Source organism: Anolis carolinensis, chromosome 3 (genome assembly GCF_035594765.1).
Source record: "Anolis carolinensis isolate JA03-04 chromosome 3, rAnoCar3.1.pri, whole genome shotgun sequence".
NCBI lineage: Eukaryota > Metazoa > Chordata > Lepidosauria > Squamata > Dactyloidae > Anolis > Anolis carolinensis.
In genome coordinates this window covers 159,239,775-159,264,875 of record NC_085843.1, presented here as the reverse complement: position 1 = coordinate 159,264,875, position 25,101 = coordinate 159,239,775, and the positions used below count along the sequence as shown (strand labels likewise).

The following is a 25,101-nucleotide window of genomic DNA, read 5'->3' as shown; positions in this document are numbered from 1 at the left end:
GCAGGAGATGAACTGACAAGAGACAAAGAACTCCCAGAGCAGGCAGTCAATATTTAAGAACAACTTGTGCACCATATTTTTATTTTTAAATAGGACTTCAGTTTAGATGCACTTTTGCCACTGCTTTTTTCCAAACAGAGCAATTTAAAAAGAATGTCAATGCAGCAGCTGCTGAATCACTCTTATTCAGTGCATTTAACACTTACAAAATGTAATTCTGTGATCATTTCTTAGCACTAAAAATGTGGAAAGTATTGATTTTGATTTTTCAGTTCTAAAATCCATTGACAGGCTTTTAAAGAAGAGGTTTTAAAGATCAAATTAGAGGATGCCGTGGTTTTAGCTTTTAATACGTTTTAATGAGTTTTACAGATTTAAACTGTTAATTTTTTATTCCTACCATTGATGTTTAATTCTATATTAATGTTCGTATACTTGTTGATTTTAAATTGTATTGAAATGTTTTTAATATAAACCTCTTTAAGTCTGATTTGTTTAGAGAAAAAGGACGGTATAAATAAACATGATGATGATGATGATGATAATTTTCTCACATAGTACTTGACCATGGATCTGTTACTGGGAATTCCTAGGGCCAAGCTAAAAAAAATATCATGTGGGACTGGACAGGATTTTGATAGGAACATTATGAGATTCGAGATATGGGTGGTGTGTATTAAAAAGGGTTTGTCTAAACTTAGCTTCTAACATTTCTTGGTATACAACTTTTGCACTATTTCTACTTAAAGATGATGTTTATTTTCAGGCCATTTCTAGAAATAATTCCCTGCATCTACTTTTCACACATTCAAAGCTGCTGTTGTTGTTGTTATTATTATTATTATTATTATTTTATGACACAGCAAACAAGATAGATATGCTGGATTTCGTATCACAAAATCACAAGTCGAACACTTCCCAAGTGTCTAGGACTGTGTGATGTATTTCCGAATGATGCGCAGATCCCAGTAGGGTGGCCTTCTGCAGTTGGCAGATCGTAATTTTGTCAATGTCTATTGTTTCCAAATGCCGGCTGAGATCTTTTGGCACAGCACCCAATGTGCCAATCACCACCGGGACCACCTGTACTGGTTTCTGCCAGAGTCTTTATTATTATTATTATTATTATTATTATTATTATTATTATTATTATTATTATTATTATTATCCTCCTCCTCTATATTTTGTTTCTCAGTTCTGTATTCCAACAGTGGGCAACTGTTAGAGCCTAGAGGGCCATACTACTCCTTACAAATAATGAATAGCAGGGTGTAAGCATTCTTTGAAAAACGTAAAATAAAAATCCTCTCCATTTCATCCCCACCAGGGGGGATTACAATGCTTTCAGCCCTCTTGGAGCATTTTAGGCCAAGAGGAAACCTTTTCTACCATCAGAAAGTGATCTGTTATGTATAACAAATGTTTTAATAAATATTATTTTTAAAAAGAAAGTTATCTGTTGGCTACAGGCCCCCTATAAAATGTGTCAAAACCATTTCCCACACGCCCCTAGCAAACATCCTGGGCTTCCCCCCTTCTTCTCTATACTCTTTGTCTTTCTTTGGGTATCATTTTATTGGAATTAATGCACATTCCTGATGAATTTCCACAAAGTCCTAATGGTTGCATTTCTGTATACAGTAGACTCTCAGTTAACTGGAACCCAAGCAACTGACAAAGAAATAGAATAAAAATAATTTAAATAAAAATGAAAACAAAATTAATTTTAGCAGAAATGTAAGCTGAAATTAAGTTTGTCTTTATTTGTCATTGTGCTTTTAATTACTGTATTTCAATATTGATATCAAGCAAATGCATGGTATGGCATAGTACGGGGTATGGTATTAGGCCAATTTTAATAGTAACTCTCAAGCAACCAGAAACTACATACATCTGGTATCTACCAATCCTCACGGGTGCTGATTAACTCAAAGTCTATTGTAATATTCTTGTTCTGTATACAGTATTCCCTCAGTACTTCGCGGTTCACTTTCTTGAGGATTCGCTGTTTCGCGGTTTTTCAAAAAACTCTAAAAGACTGTTATAAATCATAAAAATTTATAATTTGCAGCCTAAGGAAGGGAGGAAGAAGCTGAAGGGAGAGAAAAAGAGCCCAAGCGGCAACAGGAGGAGGAGATTTATCAACACACGATTGGTTGATAAAGACTTAAAATAGTATATAACTACTAAAATAATGTATAAATATTAAAATAAATGTAGTGTCCATACTTCACAGATTTTCACTTATTGCGGGTGGTCCTGGAACCTAACCCCCGCAATAAGTGAGGGAACACTGTAACACACCTTAAGCTGAAATTTCACCAAGCTGAAATTTTTAATGAACTCACTTTCCAACAGAAAGGGTTTTATGTTTCCTTATCATTTCAAGACTACTCTGTTCTGTCAATTACCATAATGCATCAATAAGGAACTTTTACTTCCTACTGAGGAAATTTGTTAGCCTTCAAATGTCAGCAGAAAATCATGAAGAATAAGCTTCTGTTTTTTCTCACTGAACTTTTGTGGCTCATATCCTTTGACCTATATACTTTCATATCCTCTAAACAGCACTGTGGCAAAATAATTAAAACTGAAAAGATTCTACAATATGTTGACATTTAAAGTATTTGAGTACTTGGAGAAGAGAAAGCTAAGTCAGAACTGAGTCCTTGATGTTAAATTCAAACAATAATGTTTAGAATTTTACTAAATAAAAATAGGTATAATTTATAGATATGTTTAGGTAGCTGAGTGGATTTGATTTATGGTTAAGCTCTGTAAGATAGAATTAGAGAGGAAGGCACAGTACTGCTGCTGCCATCCACCCTCATTAAAAAGAGGTTGCTGTATTGGCACCCTCATATTTGGGTATCCATCTGCTTGAATCTTGTTAGTTCTTAGCTTGCTATCTGGTAGGGACATAACAGAATGCATGTTATTTGCAAATCTGGCTTGAAAATGCGAACTGTACCAGTGTGGTAGATATTCTAGATATGATGAGAAGTGTCACTGTTTTAAAGCAACGTACTTATAAAGGCTTTGGCAGTTGTAGACATATCTGTCTACAGAAAGTGTGTACCTTCTTTCCCATAATGTAAATTACACATTTTCATCTAAGGCTTCAAAATGACTCACAAACATCTTTTCTCAGACAAAATCTTTACAAAAATAGTAAAGTTAGGTAAAGGTTTTCCCCTGACGTTAAGTCCACTCATGTCCGACTTTGGGGGTTGGTGCTCATCTCCATTCCTAAGCCAAAGAGTTGGCGTTGGCCGTAGACGTCTCCTAGGTCATGTGGCCGGCATGACTGCATGGAGTGCGATTACCTTTCCGCCGGAGCAGTACCTATTGATCTACTCACATTTGCAGGTTTTCGAACTGCTAGGTTGACAGAAGCTGGGGCTAACAGCAGGAGCTCACTCCGCTCCCCGGATTCAAACCGCTGACCTTTCGGTCAGTAAGTTAAGCAGCTCAGTGGTTTAATCCACTGCACCACCGGGGGCTCAAAATAAAAAATGAGAGCAAAAATCAAAACTTGATCTTGTTCAGTTGATGGCTATAGAATTCAAAGACGTTGCTATGTTAATCCAGAATATCAGTATATAAAGCATCTTAGAGCAGGGATATCGAACTCATTTTCACGTAGGCCCACATCAGTTTTACAGCAGTAAGATTGTATAAATGTAATTATGTTGCCCTGGGATTGCAAGCCTCGCAGGCCACATAAAATGATATGGCACGCCAGATTTGGCCCACAGGTCTTGTGTTTGACATATGTGCTTTAGAGACTGAGATAACAAAATTGGTAGCGTAAGCTTTCAAAGATATCTACACTTCCTCAGGTGCATGGAATGCATCTTATCATCATTCTCATTTTTAAGCTTTCAAAAAATGGCCTGCTGACTAGTTGTTCAGGACAGAAACACAAAGATAGTGTAGACATAATCAGGGTCAAATAAGTGGCAACAGGTAAAGTTCAGAAATGAATGACAATTGAGATAATGGCTTCAAACTACAGGAAAGGAGATTCCACCTGAACATCAGGAAGAACTTCCTCACTGTGAGAGCTGTTCGGCAGTGGAACTCTCTCTCCCAGACTGTGGTGGAGGATCCTTCTTTGGAGGCTTTTAAACAGAGGCTGGATGGCCATCTGTCGGGGGTGCTTTGAATGCGATTTCCTGCTTCTTGGTAGGGGGTTGGACTGGATGGCCCATGAGGTCTCTTCCAACTCTACTATTCTATGATTCTATATTTTAAAAACTCTCTGGTTGAAGACAGCATGATGGAATCAAAATCTGGGTACCAGTACTTCATAGTGTTTGAAGCATACATTTAGGTTTAGGTGAGTGTGTATACTCCTATACACACTCACCCAAACTTAAATGCATGCTTCAAGCACTATGTTATGTCGTCAGAGTCTAGGATTGAGCTCACACAATTCCTGAGAAAGAGTGGGGTGTTTCTTGTCTCCATCACCGCATACGTTCCCCAGGGCTATTTCATCATTGGAGAAAGCTATTTACTATTCTGTTTTGTGTTTCAAATGACAAAAAATAGAGAGCCACATGATCACAGTACTAAACAAACAACATTTTCAGCTAGTGATAGCCCTTCTATCCATATTTCTCATTAAATAACTTGTAAAAAGAGCAGGAATACAAGAGCACACACACAGGAACAACATTAACTAGGGTATGTTAGAATCTTGTAAATAGGTTGCAGTACTGTACTTTACTTGGAAAACATGACACAAGCTTTAAAATGCCACTCAAAACCAAGCTCACTGAACGATCTTGTTTACTTAAGTCAAGAAAACAAACACAGTTACCACTTTTACAAGCCGTTCTTACTGTTTATATAAAGAATTAGCTTTCAAACCAAGACAAATTGAAATCACCAGTCATTGTAAATCAAATTCAAATAGGAAACATGGCTGTCTGTAAATAGTATTTAAATCTCTGCCTTGTGTCCAATATTTATGCAAGCAAACAAGCAGATTATCATGGGAACACAAAACAGATTGTCAACACAGTGGATCTATGGAAAAAAGAATCCTCTTTGCTTTTTTTTTTTTAGGACTATGGCCATTTTATCGTAGATACTTTGCAGTTCCAACCATACTATCGATCCAGTCTGTGTATAAAGCCACGTCAATAACAAGTAGAACTGGAACTAACTTTCCCATTAGGCCATGCAGAGTGAATCACTTATGTGTGTAAAAATTCAGGTCCTAGTGTTGTAATCATCTAGATGTTATTGTTGTTTGCCTTCAAGTCATTTTGAACTTATGGGGTTATTTTATTTTTGCAAGATTTGTTCCGAGATGGCTTGATTTTCCCTTCTTCTGAGGGTGAGAGAGTGTGACTTGCCCAAGGCCACCCAGTGGGTTTCCATGGCTGAGAAAGATTTGAACCCTGGCCTCGAAAGTCAAGCCTATTCTATCCTGGCTTGTAGTCAACTTCTAACCAACTACATAATACCTTCATGTTTCAGAGTTTAAAAAGCATTCCTCCTTTTAAAAAGAATTCCTCTTCACTTATGGGGATCCCTTCCAAATGCACTGGTATATTGAGGAATCAAAATAAAACAGAAAGGTCCTTTATAACACATGGAATAAGATTATGTGGACGGCTAGATGAGAATGAGAAAATGTCTTTTACCTATTTACACGGGATCACAAGTTGGAGAAAATTAATCAGTTACCCAGAGTCTATCATGTTCAAACTAGATAACCTTTAAAGGTGGATTACATTTAAAGACAGTCTGCCAGCAAAATAAATAAATCAGCTGCCAGAGTGCTAGCTGAGTCTTGGGACTCTTACAGAGCATAATTTGAGTATTGTGCAACAACAGAAAACAACTATTTAATTAATTTATTATCACTATATTTATATTGCTAGAGACAAGAACTGGCACTTTGTGAAATTCTCTACTTAGCTTCGTTTGCATGTTGTGTGGGTGCCATTTGTTGCTCCAGCACAAAAGAGTTTGTACCAGCCTTATATGAAAGTATTCAGACCCCAACACCAACCTTGGAAGCTCCACTCTCTAACTCCCCATAGAAAAGAGCCAGAGTAAGTATAGAATCATTTCCGTATGATTCCACATTTTTGGAACTTCCTTCTGGGATAACTTCATTTACCATCACACACCCCCTTTCTTAGTTTTCACTTCTTGTTCATTGTATTTTAATCTGATATTTTATAGATAATCTTTTTAAATTTCTCAATTTCAATTCCTTATTTTTAAAACTGTCCTGTTGAGGTTTATCCCTAAATATTTAGAATAAAAATATATAATCTATTTTGATCACCAGTATCTCTCTAAGATTTCAGAAAGAGATGCATCACACCACAATCTGTGTTTAACTTGAGATGCCAGAGATTGATCCTGATTGATCCTGGAATTTTACACAATATATGCAAAGAATATGGCTTAAATCTGAACTGCAATCTTGTCTTTCAATAATCTTCTCTCTGTATGACACTAGTGAGGAGGAAACATAACTGAAAGCAAATTTTAAAATCCGGCTTCATAGGAGCAAAAAGCTGCCATGTTTACTGGATCCCCAATACTTGTTGGAGGATCAGGAAGAGACAGCACTGAAATAATAGCAAGGAGGGATGTGGCATCAAAACAGGTCCCTCCCCCCAAAAACTCTGTAGTTTTGTTTTTTGTTTTGTTTTGCTTTGAGGGGGTACTTTCTTCTTTTCTTCTCCTAAAATCTAGATTCCGCTCCAAACAGCAAGACGGGGTAATATTTAATACATCTTTTAATACATTAAGAAAAGTAGCCTATGCTCACTGACAGGATAGGAACTCAAGCAAAAATGGTTGAATGTTATGTGAATACAGAAGTTAAGATTATATTAATATGCACAACGTATCAGTTATAATTAAATCTTTCTAATACCACTGGCAGAAGATAAAGATGTATTTCACTCTTGTGTCAAGATGGGTAAGAAAGCTAAGTATTTCACATTCAGTATGAGAAAGCAGCAGCTAGAGGATCTGAAGGGTCTGCTACAAAATCCTCACACCTGAGAGTGAGTCCCTTTTGCATTTATAAATATTACACTTCAAAAGACTGATTTTCATTAGGTGACATTTTCAAAAAGACTGAAATTTTCTGAACAGGATATTTTTGGAAGGTGACGTGGGGAAGAGGAGTTAATCTCATTTTGCTTCTTTGACAGGATTAAAGACAGAAATGGCAGACTTCAATAAGCTCAACAAATTGCTAAGAGATATTTGATTATGAAACTTACATTTATAATATCAGCATTACTTGAAATTTAGCACATCTTAAGAAAATAGGCATTGGGGTGGGAGGGGGGATACACAGTGGTGAAGAAATATAGATGGACAAATGTTAACATTGTAGTAGATATAAATCAACAATAGATATAAAATTATTATGCAAGCATTGTATGATACATTATATATCTGCTATGTGATAAAAGTAATTATTGAATGAAAAATTTTAAATTCAATAAAAACTATTTTTTTAAAAAGAAAGAAAATAGGCATCATAGTACTTTCATATAGATAGAGATAGCTAGCTAGCTAGATATAGAGATAGATATATCATACCAGAGCTCAAGAGTAATTCATTACAAATAACCATTTTTAACAGTTTTTGGTTAATATATTTTTAGCTGCTTGTGCTCCTTCTGTTTTTATTAGTTTTATACTAATTTATGCAATGCTTTTGATACGAAATAAAGAAAAAACTAGGTTTTTGTAATAATTTCCTTTTTCATACAAAGATAACTATATTGCAATTTGTCTGTACTTTATTGAAAATGTGATACAATGGGCTAGGTTCTTGGTCCACTTCACAATTAATGCTCACTCACAGTTTAGACTCTAAATGTTAAAAGTGATGAGAATAAATTTTGAAATATGGAAAATCCATAAACTAAATATTGCAATTACATTCTGCAGCAAACATGTTATGGGGAGTGTTAAGACTATATGCTTTGTATAGGAAAACCTTTCAAGTTCAACCACTGGCATTTCCAGACAGAGCTGTAAAATAATAACTCAGTTGCTGCTAGGCAATGCAGGTGAGTTAGAAGGAACAGTGGTCTGCTTCTGTACAAGGCAGTGTCCTATGTCCATTGAAGATGCCATGTGAATTTGAACTTTTTATCTGCATAAATGAATTTTTGACATCCCACACTCAGTGCCCTTCCATGCACAGTATTGCATCCAAATAATATAACACATACACACAGTCTTGATTCCACTTGTAGCTTCAATATACAGGCATCCCCCGCTTATTCGATGGGTTAGGGACCAGAGCACTGTCAAAAAGTGGAAATGGAAGAAATGTGGAACCCTGTCTTATAAGCACAAATACTGTATTATAAGCACAAATATCAATATCATCAGCACAAATACTATATCATGAAGAGAAATATATTATAAGCACAAATATTGTATAGGACAAAAGATGAACAATGAATGACTTCTATACAATACTGTCCACAAGAAGGCACTAGATCAATTGAGAGAGAAAAGCCATACATGGTCACAAAAATGTTGCACTAACATGACAAAAGAGTGGACCACATGTCAAATGTATGGGTTCTGGTTATAATTCCAAACAGTCAAAAGAATGGGCTATCAAAAAACGTTTCATAAAAAAGCGGGGGACGCCTGTACTAGTTTCCTACACTTCCTCCTCCACCACCTGAACAATGTCACTATGAAATCACAACCATCCTCCATCATTATACCTGAACATTTTGGCTGCGCAGGGCACATTTCTTTACCATGCAGAAATCTATTTAGGATGTTTTTTACCATTTAGTGCACACAGTAAGCACTAAATCCTTATTTAGGTTTGCAGTCAGCCAAGTATAACATATTATTAATTTGCCTGCACAAGAATATCTGAATTGTAACTGACATTTTAAGTGATGTGCTGGACAGGTTTAATAACCTAAAATCTTCATTAAGAATGAATTATGCACCGAACCAACATGCCATAACCGATATGATGAGATTAAAGTTTTACTAAAAAGAAAGAAATTTTTTAACCTATGTCCCACATAGCTCTGGACATATTTACTTCTTCCATAACTCCCTACTGTTTGAAGATGAAATGAATTAATCTGTTTAGTTTCTATTTCAGTATATCTTAACGTTCTGATCAATTTCAACTCACTGATTTCAGTGGGACTGCATTTGTGTTTTAAAATTGCAGTTCAAATTTAGTAATGGAAAAATGAAATACTCCTGATCATTTGCATAGGTTCATATCACATAATAAAGGCCCATGTATGAGTAGGTGCAATAGGTTATGCCAGCATTATCTGAGGAAGACCGTGAAGGTGGCTTCAATAGTTTTGTTGAATGCTGTCTGCCTAGAGGCAAGGAATATATCCATTACTACTGGTAGAAAGTCCCCATTCAACAAAGCCTGTTACCCAGTTTTAAAGCTTTTTTTTTTAGTCAACCTGCAACTAAGTGTAAGATAGGCTTTTGGTGGAGTATTCTAGGAGAAATCATGGCTGCCTATTATTAGGTGAAAGTGTTCTGAAATCTATAGAGGCCACAGCTAACAGAGACTGATTCCTTTTCCATCTGAAGCTTCCAGAGATGCTTGGAGATGAGTAAGACAGAGAGGAAGGAAAAGATGCCAGTTATTCAGAGCATCTTGGACTTCCACCTGTACTCTCCTGAAACTGGAGGTAGACTTGGTCAGCTTGGTGGCTGTCATGTGTGCAAAAAGATGTCCTGCTGGAGGAGGATGGGGTATTTTAGATGGGCAGGGCAGAAAAAAAATTCTAAACCTAAGCGCCTTGGACAACAAAGCAGAAGTGAGTGTGAAGATCAGAGACTGGAGAATATTCCTTTCCAAGTAAATGTCTTTCTTAGCTTTGGAGCACTGGGGGCTTACCATCCTTCTCAACTTTATATGAGAATAGGTTTTTGCTTGTTTAATATACTGGACAATTTTAATGCACACCATAGAACCGACCTCATGGAAAAGAATTCTATTTGTTAAAGCACACCTCTCTGCTGCTACAAAAGACCCACCTCACAACTGAGAGAAAATTGGTGGTGCTGGACACTGTCCATAGAAAGTTGGACAGTATCTATTTAAAAGGGAAAACAATTTAGTCACATGATCTGTGTCCAAAAATGGCTACACATCTGAGAGATGAATTGGGAGGAATGGGAAAGAAAACATGCCTGGAACCATGAACAATTTAAAGGCCTCTGTTCTCCTTAGCTTCATTAAGAAGGAAATGGAGGGGCATCATCTCCAGGGAGAGGGTAGATTCATTAATTAATCTGAACAACCAAAAACAAACAAAAAACCTCAAAGATCAAAAACTAGCAAACAAAATACCCTGGGCTTGTCAGGAAGTGACCATCTTTTAGAATACAGTTATCAATCTTGATTTTGCTTGCAACCATTGATTTTAAAGCTTCAGTTGAGACACCTTTCCCCCATGATAACTCTTTCAGGGGTTAAATCCCCTTCTGAGGGGTAGATTTCTCTTGCTTCCTATCGTCTGAGCACCATTCTTAACTATGAATCGTTTGTAAGTCAGATGCTTGTAACTTGGGGACTGCCTGTACTTCCATTAACACTTTCACTCAGTTTAGTTATTTAAGCGCTCCATGAAGTCATGCCGGTCACACGACCTTAGAGGTGTCTACGGACAACGCTGGCTCTTTGGCTTAGAAATGGAGATGAGCACCACCTCCGGACATGACTAGACTTAATGTCAGGGGAAAACCTTTACCTTTACCTAAACTGGATTCAGGTGATTTAGTTCTATTCAAGCACATGGCATTGACATCAGTATAATGGTTGAAAGATTAGGATCTTGTAGATTAAACAAATGGACTCTATTTCAAAGTGCAGTTAAACCTTTCTTAGTACTTTAACTCACTGATTTCTATTCTTCAGTCTGGTCATATGAATAGCTATACTGCCCTCTGGTGTTTAAATTTATTCAAACACAGAAAAGAAACGATGTACATATACAACAATACAAACTGAGAAAAATTTGGAAATCATGCAGCTAACTCGGTTATGAACAGATGGCAAAATTCATTTGGCTGAAATCCAGAATAAATTTAGCCAACAGATTGCAATGGGTTGAGTTATTTTATGAATATATTTCATATAAAGACAGAAAAATGATTATTTTAGTCATAACACAAGTCAAGATTATTAGTATTATTTCTACTACACTATCTTTCACATGTGCATTTTTTACCCCAATGCTAAGGAGTAGGAAGACACTAAGCAAGATGTGAATTCCAATCTCTCCAGTTTATTGTTGGGTTTCTAAACAGAACAGTAGCACTTTAACAAGCCAGCTCACAATGAATATAACCTGTGGAAAGTAAACTAAAAACAAGCAAAAAACCCTACATTTCAGGTGGATATACGCTATAGAATTAATGCAGCTTGACACCACTTTAACTGTCATGGCTCAATGCTAAAGAATTATGGGAGCTCCAGTTTAAAGAAGTATCAACACTTTTTGGAATAGAAAGTTAAAGACCTTCTAAAACGAAAACTCCCCATCATTCCATAACCTTGAGCCATGCCAGTTAAAGGGATGTCAAACTACATTAATTTTACAGGATAGATGCACTCCTACTCTCAGTAAAGAAAGCATTATATAATTACATTCTAGTGTGTTGTGTTATTCATCAATAGGACAAGCCTTTTAGGCTACTCTGAATCAGGTATGTTGGGATATAATAGGAAAATAAAAACTAGTACGGGTTTTTTTTTTACTCAGCTAGATTTTAAAATATATTTTAAGCAACATGCATATTTCAATATGTAATTACTTGGTTAGCCTGGAGTCAACCAATTACACTTTGGTAGTGGTTAACATCTGTAGAAGTAACATCTGTAACAAACCAGAAACAACAAAATCAAGGGGAAATAATATACATTCTCATTAATCTGAGATGAACAGTTCTAATTTAATCCTAACTAATGGGGAAAACACACAGAAACATTTATTTTAATCCTCTCCATCCAACGTAACAAATAAATAACCCAGATTGTTTTATTTAAAACATCTGTTCACAGAAATACTATACCTTTACAAAACTTTATATATTTAATTATTCCTTGATTTTTATTTAGTTAATGAACAGCAGTTTCCCATATTCACATCAGAAACTCCTGCTGGAATGACATAATACTGATATAACCTTATCCCAATTTGTAAGCTGAACTTCTACAAAACTAAATTTGACAACTGTCACATCGTATGGTCATAAATGAATGAATCTATTAATTGTATTTAAATTCAAGGTAAAAAAAATCACAATTTTTGTCCTCTTCTTGGAATAGTTGTGCAACTGCAGAGATCAGCACCGGACTGTACGTTAAACTCTTTCTCAGTTCTCTATGCATGGGGAGACCTGTATCACTATCTTTTTCTCAACACTGCTTTCTTTTCAAAATTGAGGGTCATGTAATTTGTAGTCTGAGGCACCAAAGAGCAGAATTATAACTAAGCCTACATAAAGGACAAGTATAAAGGCCTTACTTTCTGAGTAATGTCTGGAGGAAGAAGTGGCTGGATATATATTTACAGAAAATGATGCTGATCTTCTCCATAAAAAAAGAGAGAGGCTGAGAGAGGATGTATCAAAAAGAGAGATGTGTCTAAACAGAGCTACTTACAAATGCCATATTTATTGTATTTTTTATCATCTAAATGATAGATTTGAATTGACTAAGTTAAAGATGATATGGATATTTCAAGTAGGTTGTAGATCATATTTTGGTCATATTTCATGAACCTCTGAGGTCAAGAAGTGGGTGCTTTCTAATGACTGCTTTTGCAGTAAAGGTTCTTATTCGTTTAAATGAAACAAGGAAAGAAAAAGACCTGTCAATAAGAATACAAAATATATGCATTTTACCGTCTTGATGAAAGTTCTTTGTTTTTCTTCCCAAACATTCTCACTCAGTTCAAATGTGCAATGAATAGTGACTTCCCTCTCGTAAGATCCAAAAATAAGTAACCTGGAATGCAAGAATATTAGCACCATTAACATTCAATAATGTTGTTACCACCAGTTTTTTACATTTGTTGTAATACAGTAACTAAGTTAATTTGCTCATTTTCAGCAGAATGTACAGATATATAAAGGTATTTTCACAACTCAACATTGTCACATCAGAAGTGCAATGAAGCGCTTACTCCCTCTAGTGGGAAAAGACTATAAATGCATGTGTTCAGATCCAGTTTCTTCACTTCTCCAAGAGAGTAAGCTGGATCTTCTCGTGCCACTCTTAGCTTGAAATTCAGCAAAAGTAGTAGTTAAGTCTACTCAGTCTTTCAAGCTTGTGAAAAACAGAATTTATTCCTGGAGCCTCAAAGATACTCAAAAAGGAAAAAGAGGTCTCACAGCTTTCTGAGAATTTTAATTATTGAGAATGAAAAAAACTCACTAAAACCCTATTTAGATATATGTGGAAGTTTCCCTGATGCTAACAGACTTTGGCCTGTTTCCCATTTGTCTTCAAAGTCAGTTCCATATGAAGAACAGTCTGTAGTCTTTTAAATTCAGATAGTTATAGATTCCGGCTGATGTTGTGCTTTCATTCCAGCATAATACATGGGCACCAGTGGCTTTATTTGTGAACTGTAACGTTGCTTGAAATACTTCCATGATTCACTTTGATTTAAATAACGTTTTAGCTTGTACTGGACTAATTTTTAAAGTATATGATCCAACTTTATATGCTTGTCATTTTCTAAGCTTATATTTAGCTTTCATACCAAAACCATATTTAGATTTATAATATCTACAAAACAAATTGATTGAGAAATATTGTTGTCAAGGTTAGGCTGGTGTAACTATAATAGTGGGTTAACAGGGTCAAGAGGAAAAAGGCCATGGAAACAGCAGTGGCAAAGGCAAGCAAACAAATGCATCAACACGAAGGGAAGTCTGCTGGCTTTGAGCAGCCAATTTCTTTAGTGCCTGATGTTTGGGTGGACTATCATACCCAGCTCCAGGATGTAAAGTAGGTCATGGGGACTCGATGTGTCAAGTTTGGTCTTGATTAGACATTGGTGGGGGTTGCAGTGGTCTGGGGGAGTGATGGTACTGTAAATCCCATCATCCATGGTCCATTATTCCTCAAACTGCAGCAGGACATAAAGTGGGTGATGGGGGGTATGTGTGCCAAGTTTGATCTTTTATCAGTCACTGGTGTGGGTTGCAGTGGTCTGAGGAAGTGAGTGAAGGTACTGGAAATCCCATCTTCCCTGGTCCGTTGTTCCCTCAAATGACAGGAGGACATAAAGTGGGCCACGTTGCACCTACATGTCAAGTTTGGTACAGTTTCATCATTCATGGGCATCACAGTGGTCTGTGGGAGGTGAATTGGATGAAGGTACTGGAAATCCCATCATCCTTGGTGCATTCTCCTGTAAACCACACCAGGACATAAATTGTGTCACATTGCACCTGTGTGTCAAGTATGGTACAGTTTCGTCTTTCATGGGTATCACAGTGGTCCGTGGGAGGTGAATTGGGTGAGGGTACTGCAAATCCCATCATCCATGGTCCATCCTGCACCAAACCGGATCAGGACGTAAAGGGGGCCACATTGCACCTGTGTATCAAGTTTGGTACAGTTTCATCATTCATGGGAATCACAGTGGCCTGTGGAAGGTGAATTGGATGAAGGTACTGCAAATCCCATTGTCCTTGGTCCACCCTCCCCCAAACTGATTAACAATAGATTAAAAAGATAGTCATTTTTTTCTCTTCAGTCTGTTGTGGAAAGTAGATATAGTAATGTAAATCTAAAGTTTTTTATTATCAGTATGCACTGGGTTTATTTGGTACAGATCCGTTGTCAGTGGGTTCATGGGTCCTAGGGGTTATGTGTGTCAAGTTTGGTCCAGGTCCGGCCTTCCTGGTGGTCCCAGTGGTATTTTTTATTACAAACGTGTAGGCCGAAGTCTGTTAAGTGTACCAAAGCTAGCATCGTTCTGAGGAGAGAGAGTAGGCCAAAGCCTGTTTGTGGTAGTTTTTGCCTCAGGGGTCCCAGTGGTCTGTGATAGTGGCAGCCAATCAGAAAGCTGGCCCATATTCTGGCTGGCCAATCAGAAAGCTGGCCCATATTCCGGCTGGCCAATCAAAACGCTGGCACATACACCGCCCGACCAATCAAAATGCTGCCACAAACATACATACAAACATTCACTTTTATTATATATATAGATAGATTTTCCCAATGGAGGGGTTAACATTGTGATTGTCATTTCCACAAGGCTTTGTTTTGGGTATCCTCAGGTCTCAGGTTGGCAGAACGCATGTCTTCATTGATGGTGTCCATCCATCTTTTCAAACCACCTTTGCAATCTCCAAATGTAGCGCTGTTTGTGTTATTGATGTTAGTTCTCTTCTCATGACATGGCCGTACCACTGTAGTCCTGCGTCCTGCATTTTCTTGCTGATCACTTTTATTCCTAGTCTTTAACAAATGTCATCAATCTGGCACATGGTCAAGAAGAGTAAAGTCAAGTGTCCATCTCAGCATTTCCATTGTGTCAAGGGCTTGTTCATGTTTCTTGGTTGCTGGCCAGCACTCTGCCCCATAGAGAGCTACTGGGCAAACAACTGTAGTGTAGATCTTAGCCTTAGGTTGTTCAGGCATTTTTGAGTCACACAGAATGCCAGTAGTTTGTCACCATTTCAACCAGGCTGCATTTATTCGTCTGGCATTTATGGAGACCAGTAAATCTATATATATAAAAGAGTGACGGCATCACGGCAATTCACAAAACAACAAAAGTACAGGCCCCCCAACCTCAAAATTTGACAACACAACCCATCATCCACGCCTCAAGGTTGATACAACAAAAAGAAAAGAAAAATAAAGTCCTAATTAGAGGGACAGCAATAATTTTTTTTATCCAATTGCTGCCAGTTTAGAGGGCTAATCTCTGCCCACTTGGTTGCCTAGCAACCAGCCAAGGGACAGCCAGGTTTCAGTTAGGGGACAGGCAGATTTAGGCCTCACTTAACTTCTTCCACAGATTATCTAATTTGCACTGGATTATATGGCAGTGTAGACTCAAGGCCCTTCCACACAGCTATATAACCCATTTATAATCTTATATTATCTGCTTTGCACTGGATTATCTTGACTCCGCACTACCATATAATCCACTTCAGTGTGCATTTTATACAGCTGTGAAGAAGGGGCCTCAGATAATCCAGTTCTGAGCAGATAATATAAGATTAGAAATATACAGTAGAGTCTCACTTATCCAACGTAAACAGGCCGGCAGGATAAGTGAATATGTTGGATAATAAGAAGGGATTCAGGAAAAGCCAATTAAACATCAAATTAGGTAATCGTTATACAAATTAAGCACCAAAACATCATATTATACAACAAATTTGACAGAAAAAGTAGTTCCATGCGCAGTAATGCTATGTAGTAATTACAGTAGAGTCTCACTTATCCAACACTCGCTTATCCAACGTTCTGGATTATCCAATGCATTTTTGTAGTCAATGCTTTCAATATATCGTGATATTTTGGTGCTAAATTCATAAATCCAGTAATTTCTACATAGAATTACTGTGTATTGAACTACTTTTTCTTCCAAATTTGTTGTCTAACATGATGTTTTGGTCCTTAATTTGTGAAATCATAACTTAATTTGATGTTTAATAGGCTTATCCTTAATCCCTCCTTATTATCCAACATATTCGCTTATCCAACATTCTGCCGGCCTGTTTATGTTGGATAAGTGAGACTCTACTGTATTTACAAATTTACCACTAAATTATCACAATGAATTTAAAACACTGACTACAAAAACATTGATTATGAAAAGGCAGACTGCGTTGGATAATCCAGAACATTGTATAAGCGAATGTTGGATAACTGAGATTCTTCTTTAATATGAAATAATTACTGGGATAGAATAATGCAGAACAATATAATCTCTAAAACCAGGACAGTAAATAAACAGGGGAATTCCAGACAGGAAACAATCAGGGCCAGCTAACACCTCCCAACAAAGTATTCCCATCATCAAAGTCTGGCAAATCCTCTGTTTTCTCAGGGCCACAGACAGTAGAAGCACATAAAATATCGCAAACAATACCACTCTGAAAACAAGGGAATTCCAGACAGGAAACAATCAGGGCCAGCTAACACCTCCCCACAAAAAATTCACTCAGGGAGGAAACAGCCAGGCTTTAAAGCTGCAAGGGCATTACATCCTAATCATTTTTCCTAATTGCAGCATTCATACTTGCCTCCAACAAACAAAAAAAACCAATCAGAAATATTATATATTCACAACCTTTAGGAAATAATATCCCCTGATGGCGCAGCGTGTTAAAGCGCTGAGCTGCTGAACTTCTGGACTGAAAGGCCGCAGGTTTGAATTGGGGGACCAGAGTGAGCCTTTACTGTTAGCCCCAGCTTCTGCCAACCCAGAAGTTCAAAAACATGCAAATGTGAGTGCATCAATAGGTACTGCTCCGGCGGGAAGGTAACGCCGCTCCATGTAGTCATCCCACATGACCTTGGAGGAGTCTACGGACAACGCCGGCTCTTCGGCTTAGAAATGGAGATGAGCACCAACCCCCAGAGTAAGACACGACTGGACTTAATGTCTGGGGAAAACCTTTACCCTTGACCTTAACTACCACCAATTCCTCAATACTTTATTTCCCATACCACCAGACTTCGCCACAGCAACGCGTGGCCGGGCACAGCTAGTCTATATATATAAAAGAGTGATGGAAGCCCGGCGACCAACAAAACAACAAAATTAAACACCCCACAACCTTGAAAATTGACAGCACAACCCCTCATCCACGCCTCTAGGTTGATACAACAAAAAGAAAAGAAAAATAAAGTCCCAATTAGAGGGAGAGGAATAATTGTTTTTAGCCAATTGCTGCCAGTTAGAAGGCTAAGCTCCGCCCACTTGGTCTCCTAGCAACCCAATCAGCCCAGGGAACAGGCAGAGTTAGGTCTCACTTAGGCCTCTTCCACACTGCCTATAAAATACAGATTATCAGATTTGAACTGGATTATATGGCAGTGTAGACTCAAGGCCCTTCCACACAGCTATATAACCCATTTATAATCTCATATTATCTGCTTTGAACTGCATTATCTTGACTCCACACTGCCATAGAATCCACTTCAGTGTGCATTTTATCCAGCTGTGTACAAGGGGCCTCATATAATCCAGTTCTAAGCATATAATATAAGATTATAAATATACAGTAGAGTCTCAATTATCCAACATAAACAAGCCGGCAGAACGTCAAAAACATGCAAATGAGAGTAGATGAATAGGTACTGCTCCGACAGGAAGGTAACAGCGCTCCCTGCAGTCATGCCACAGCGCCAGCTCTTCGGCTTAGAAATGGAGATGAGCACCAACCCCCAAAGTCAGACACGACTGAACTTAATGTCAAGGGAAAACCTTTACCCTTTACCTTAACTACCACCAATTCCTCAATACTTTATTGCCCATACCACCATACTTCGCCACAGCAACGCGTGGCCGGGCATAGCTAGTATATGTATATAAGCTGGGTGGACTTCTTTAGTACTTGTCCATTAATTTGAATTTTTTTCAGTTTTTTTTGTAATATAAATTTTTATTTACATACATTAACAACTTACAGTGAAACAGAACACAAAACAATGAACATTTTACAAACACATAACCCCGCCACCAAGGCCTGAACAAGTATCATTTCCTTTATCATAAAATGTATAAGTCATCAATTAAACAAATGTCATATCTAAAACTCCTAACCAACAAGGTTGTATCATTTTACCTTTTCACTCTCTAAAACATATTGAATAAAAAACAACCAATATGAATAAAAATCTGATCGATTAGTTTTCCCCCTGTACACCCTCATTTCTATTGATAGTTTATAATTTAAGACTACAAAAATGTTTTTTTTTTAAGTTTGAAGGCCACATTCCAGATACTCTGTTTTGGGTATGATCAGTTGTAGTCCATTTTCACTGAGCCCATCACTCCATGTCTGCAGCTGTTGTTGGAAGGCTGCATGTTTCTGGTACCTGAGTGCAATGTCATCTGCTTATACGAGTGTCCAGGGCTGCATAGTCTGTAAATCTGCTGTAGCAGTGTCCATATAGAGTATGAATAGTAACAGTAAGAGTGCTGATCCCTGATGCACATACAGTGAGGTTGAAGGGTAGTGAAATCCCTACAGGGCAACGGAACATACTTGTTGTATTATTGTTTACCATTCCTTTCTGTTTTGTTGACATGTATGGAAATATGTGTTCCAATGTCTCTTTATCATTTTTCAGTGTTTGGTCCTCTTTATGATGTTGGGATTGTTAGGGTTTGACTGCAGTATTTCCAAAAAATCTTGTTATTCCTAAGGCTGAGGTGAAATACAACACACCGAGTGTGTTTTTGATATGTGCATCAAACTTGCCTGCTTATATCTGAAATACTATATTTGGCTGTGCATCCATTAGCATTCTATAATTAAAATTTGTCCAATTAAAGGGAAGATAAAGGAGCAACTATTATGAATGGAAAGCTGATGAATATTGCTCAAGAACTGAAATACAAGGCAAAACATTAAATGCAGCAAGGCAATATTCAATTTTTGCTGCTATTGTTTGCTATTTAAATATGTCTTCTATATTTTGTTTTTGAGGGTTGGCAACATATTCTTAATTTAAATTCCTATATAGACTTGCTTTATGTTTATCACTGAAAGTGCATGGATACCAATCCTATACAAACGTAAGTTGCAAAAAGCCACATTGAACAGAATATGACTTGCATATAATTTTACTGTTAATGACACTGCTGATTCCCAATTCTCAAAGAAAATAAAAAGATTGTTTTGAAGTGCACTTATAAAGGATACTGACCTAGACTAAAATGTGCTGCTAATAGCTATTATCAACATCTCACTGCAAACTTGAGTTAGTGCAGTGAGATCAGACGCTGTGCTTATTGTAACTGAAAACATATTAAAGATAAATCAGCTGTACTTGTGCATAGTTGTACTTGTGCTGATATCCTTATTTTTAAGTTGCACATCCCCAATCCACAATCTAATCCAGTCCATACGCATGAAATTTAGAAACTCTATGAAACCAAAAGTAGAAATAGTTCCAAACACTTACCTTGCACATTCTATTAAGGAAAGTTTCAACCGTCCTTCAGTTAGTGAAAAATCTTTTATACTGAGAAGCCGATCTTGATATTCTTCAGGGGGCTCAACTTGAAATGGAAAGAACGGCTTGAACCTATTTTAAAAGATAAATATGAATCACTATTTAGTGCTGTGTTTGTTTTAGCACCTCAGCTGCACCAATAAGACAGTGATATGAAACAATTACAAACTTAAAGCTAAAACAGAATAGAGTTCAAGAGTAAGGAGAAGAAAGAAAAAATATATATTTTGCAACACTCTGATCTCTATAGGAGACATCCACAGAAGCATAATGATCTGGGGTGAGAGGGGGGGCAGGGGCAGATCACCCTCAGGTGATTGCCCCATCCTTATGCTGGGAGGAAAGTGAGGCTTTAGAGGTCCCTTGGTCTCTGCCTGCCTCTCCCTTCTGTCAGCATGAGGACATGGCCTTGCCTCATTCTGACACCAGAAAAGAAGGGAGAGGCAAGCGGCAGGCAAGACAGCTTTGGAGCCACTTCATTCGCCACTTGCCTTTTCGCCCGGGCTGGGTTTCTCCCGGCTCGCTCTGTCCTTATGCCGAGAGAAGGACTCAAGGAAGGCATGTGGCGACAGAGAGCACTCTAGAGGGTTCCCAGCCGCCACATGCCTTCCTCCCTCGTCCTTTTGGCATAAGGACATGGCAGGCTGCCACATCCTTATGCCCAGAGGATGGGGGGAATTTCGAGGGATGGACACAAGGGCCCAGAGGGCCGTATCTGGCAAATGCCTGGTGTAGCTGCTCCCTGAGTAATTGGAATATGAGTATCTAGGAACAGGCATGGGCAAACTTCGGCCCTCCAAATGTTGGAATTGTGGGTGTTGAAGTCCAAAACACCTGGAGGGTCAAAATTTGCTCATGCCTGATCTAGAAAATATGTATACTAGACTATTGTTATCCAATGTTCCGTTAAATAATTTCTTGGAGAAAAGCAAAGTGTTTTCTTTCTTAGCATCCTAAGCCAATAAAGAACATTGTTTTCGCATATCGTTCTATGCATTTTATCACAGCTGAGACCTCATGATCTACTCTTCCACAGAGCATCTTTGTTTTTCATGAGAACTGCACAATCATTCCCAACAGGATGAAACATTTTCCTTCACTGCCAAGCAAAGCATCAATTTAGCCATTAAGCACCAATCTCTGGAATGCCATTAAACCCAGTGTTAATGACAGGCAAATCCAGAGTTTGGAAGTACAGTAGAGTCTCACTTATCCAACACTCGCTTATCCAGTGTTCTGGATTATCCAATGCATTTTTGTAGTCAATGTTTTCAATACATTGTGATATTTTGGTGCTAAATTCGTAAATACAGTAATTACTACATAGCATTACTGCATATTTAACTCCTTTTTCTGTCAAATTTGTTGTACAACATGATGTTTTGGTGCTTAATTTGTAAAATCATAACCTAATTTGATGTTTAATAGGCTTTTCCTTAATCCCTCCTTATTATCCAAAATATTCGTCTATCCAACATTCTGCCGGCCCATTTATGTTGGATAAGTAAGACTCTACTATAATGACTTACAGGTAACATAATTAGCCTATAAGTACTGGGATGGGGAGAGAGCAAGGGTATATGAAAGTCATATTTCAAAATCATCACACTGAGCAGAATTACTTTATTATTTATCTACTAGTGCAAAGTGTTCAGGCTTTTTGTCACTTTCAAACATTACTTTTAGATTGTATAGATATTATGACAGAAAACATTCATGCCACCCTCTTCTCTTTCTAAGTGCATATTCTTAACAAAAAATTCAGCAGGTCAGGTAAAAGTAATGAGCAGAACATCAAATGATTTAATGAATTACCTTTTCATCATTGCAATGGGCAACTTTTAACACACTCTGGTAAGTAAATGAATACTTTAAATAAAAACCCCCAATGTTCTGATGAAGCACAATTTCAATGTTTTGGAGAACTAGAACATTTATTCTGGCCCACCCCACATGTCATCAGTTTTTATTTAGCAACAGAGAATGATGACTACTCAAACTCTGTAATATAATAGCACATGTTGAAGGGATACAGGCAAGTAATAACTAGTACCTTCAGTGAAATTGTAAGGATTAGAACAGCCTCCTTTTGGGGGGAGAGAGAGGCATACTTTATTTTTCTTGCCCTCTCCTCTGGAACAACCCACCACAAAGACTTTCCTCACAAAGCCCTAAGTTGACCTGGAGAAAGACACTGAAGCCAACGTCCACTGCAAAATCAAAAGGCACATTTTGTGCTATAAATTTATTTTAGTCACTATCTGACAGATTGCTTACGCCATAAATTATTTAATATCCATTTTTGCAGGGACTTTAATTAAGGACATTTAAAAAAGAAACAAAAGCTCTAAAATAATCTTTCCAATGTGGAAAATATAAAAAATGCAAAGATTTTTAATGTAGATATTTTACATTTCAAATACAACATGTATTAAACACTAAACTACAAAAGATGAGCTTTCTCAATAGTGACAGCATTGAAATTGTGGAGTTCTAATGAAATATATCTTAATATCTAATCCCAAATTATTGTGTCAGTTTCATATCACTCAAATCATCATCTCATGTCTGTACTCTCATTGACCTCTGTGTCTAAGGGGATATCAAATGACTGGATTGTCAAACGAACCATTATGACAAGAATCAGGACAATTTTGTCCTCTTCACATAAGCTAGTAATGTCCCTCAAAATAATTTGTATTGGAAAGAAATCTAATAGTTACTCATAATATTTTCTTTACCATATGCATATGTTATTACTAAACAATGGGTTTATACTATGGACTTCAACAAAGCCCCAGTCAAATAAGATGTGACTACTGCAATGCATTTTGCATGAGGCTAACTTTGATAACTGTCCAAACAGCCATATCTGTTGCAGAATATGGAACACCAAGAACAAATTACTCTATTGCTCCAAAACTAAACTGATCTATAATAAATGGGTAATAGTGTTTGAATACATTCAAACTTCAGTTTATACAATCTTGTCAAAATATTACAATGTATATTATTGCTGTTTAGATAGAGTGAGTAGCATGATCTTTGAAACATTCTTTCAGTATAGATCTTCAACTAATAAACTTTCATCCTGATGAGGTAGTTTGTGAATTCAATGAAGAACAATTTCCAAATTTTACATAATTAAAAGATGTAATTTTTCAATAAAAAAGAAAGGTAATCACCTTTAGATCCATTTCCTACCCCACATGACCTGTTCTGCAGCTAAACCTTGCTGATTTGTATTTCTTAAAAACTTTGCACTGGGTTGATCCAAGAATGTGTTGTTCACTCCTGAAGAACATATCTAGAGATATAATAGCCTCAGGAAAAGTCAAACAGTCCTGAAAAACAATCCCTTATTTCCATGGAAACATACAGAAATTTGGAGAAAGGAGGAAAAATACTGATGAAATCATTTCACCTTTAGAAAATGGTAATTCCTGAACCTTTGGAAGACATCCAATAATCAAATTCAAGATACATTCTGAATGGAGTGGATGCTTCCATTTTCATGAGAGAGCATACAGGTAGCAATTCAATGCTTAAAGTAATACATTACTCAAGAGTTCAGTATTTTCAATGTTGAACTTTATATCCAAATAGGTTACTACCTTGGCCAATAAGTGTCACCACTTAATTTTGTTAATTATAAAATCAGTGGTTTCTCTTCTCATTTTCCCCAACTTTTTGAATAACAAAATTTAAGATAAATTTGCTTAGGCAGTATAGGACTGCAGCTGTCTCTTTAATACAATCTTATACAAACAATATATTTTTACATATTTGGATTTCATAATATGCCAAATAGTACCATTTTATATGGCAACTTAAATTAGTATCTTTAAACATATTTAATATCTCTATGCATATTTCCTCAATAATCTTTTGCTCCTAAAAATTTTCTACTTTCTGTGTTTTCAGCACACCTGTCTCTTGTATCTCCCTAATAACCTAGCAAGATGCAGTTTCATCCAGTTCTTTCCCTCAGTGTATAAAAATGCACAGCTACTTCAATATATCTGCTATTTTACTAAAGAGGTTAACTTAATTTCTGTTCATACTCTTCTAATAGAATGAACAACTTCTATTATCTTGTTATGGTTGAGCCTTATGGCTCCAATACTGGGAGACGTGGTCGTAAGACTCCTCGAGAGTCAGACTCTCTTGAGGAGCGAGAGAGGAAACGGCTGCGGGACATATTTGCAGAATCAACTGACGAAGACTCCTTTGAGGGTTTTACCGAGAGAATGGAGGAAGAGGTGGTTAGTTCAGAGGAGGATGACATGGAATGGGCTCGTGTGAGGGAAGATTTGGGTGTTCCTGGTAATGAAAGCATGGGAAGCGACTGGCGGGTTGCAGGATCGGACCCGTGGACGAGTTGGAGGGATGGAACGGGATCCACAGCTGGGGATGCTGTGGGGCGTAGTCAAAGATGTTTTAGCTCTGATGAGGATGATGATGATGAGGCACCTGGAATTAGGGTAACAGCTGATAGCGATGAGGAGTTGTAACTGGCATAAAATGGGGTCTTGAATCCAGGGCTAATTGCGTTGGGCAAGGTAATCTGGACGAACGCTTGGGCTCTTGTTGGGAATTTCCTGAAGACGGGTGTGTTTCGTTTGCTGAATACGTAAGTTACCAAGGACTCTGGGCATAAACGGCGGGAGGAACTGTGTGGGCTTTTGTTGTGCAACCTGTGTTTAATCTTATTAGCTTGGACCTCCGTCGTCTTCTTGACGGACATTATTTACCTACTCGGGATTGACGCTGGACTGACTGACTGACTGACTGACTGCGACCTTGGACTACCCTTTCTTTGGCTATCGGTGGAATTCGTGGAATTTAAGACGCCTGCA

At 37.4% G+C, this 25,101-nt stretch overlaps 1 protein-coding gene across 2 annotated transcripts in view; it reads right to left on the bottom strand.

Annotated features, from left to right (window-relative positions):
- pdzd8 (PDZ domain containing 8) overlaps positions 1-25,101 on the bottom strand; it is a 52,639-nt gene that overhangs the window by 14,546 nt on the left and 12,992 nt on the right. For both annotated transcript variants that reach the window (XM_062975655.1, XM_008114813.3), the window contains exons 2-3: positions 20,192-20,314; positions 12,925-13,027 (exon numbers count right to left, since the gene is read on the bottom strand). In XM_062975655.1, coding sequence (XP_062831725.1) covers positions 12,925-13,027; positions 20,192-20,314 — 226 coding nt within the window. The remainder of the gene's footprint in view (positions 1-12,924; positions 13,028-20,191; positions 20,315-25,101) is intronic.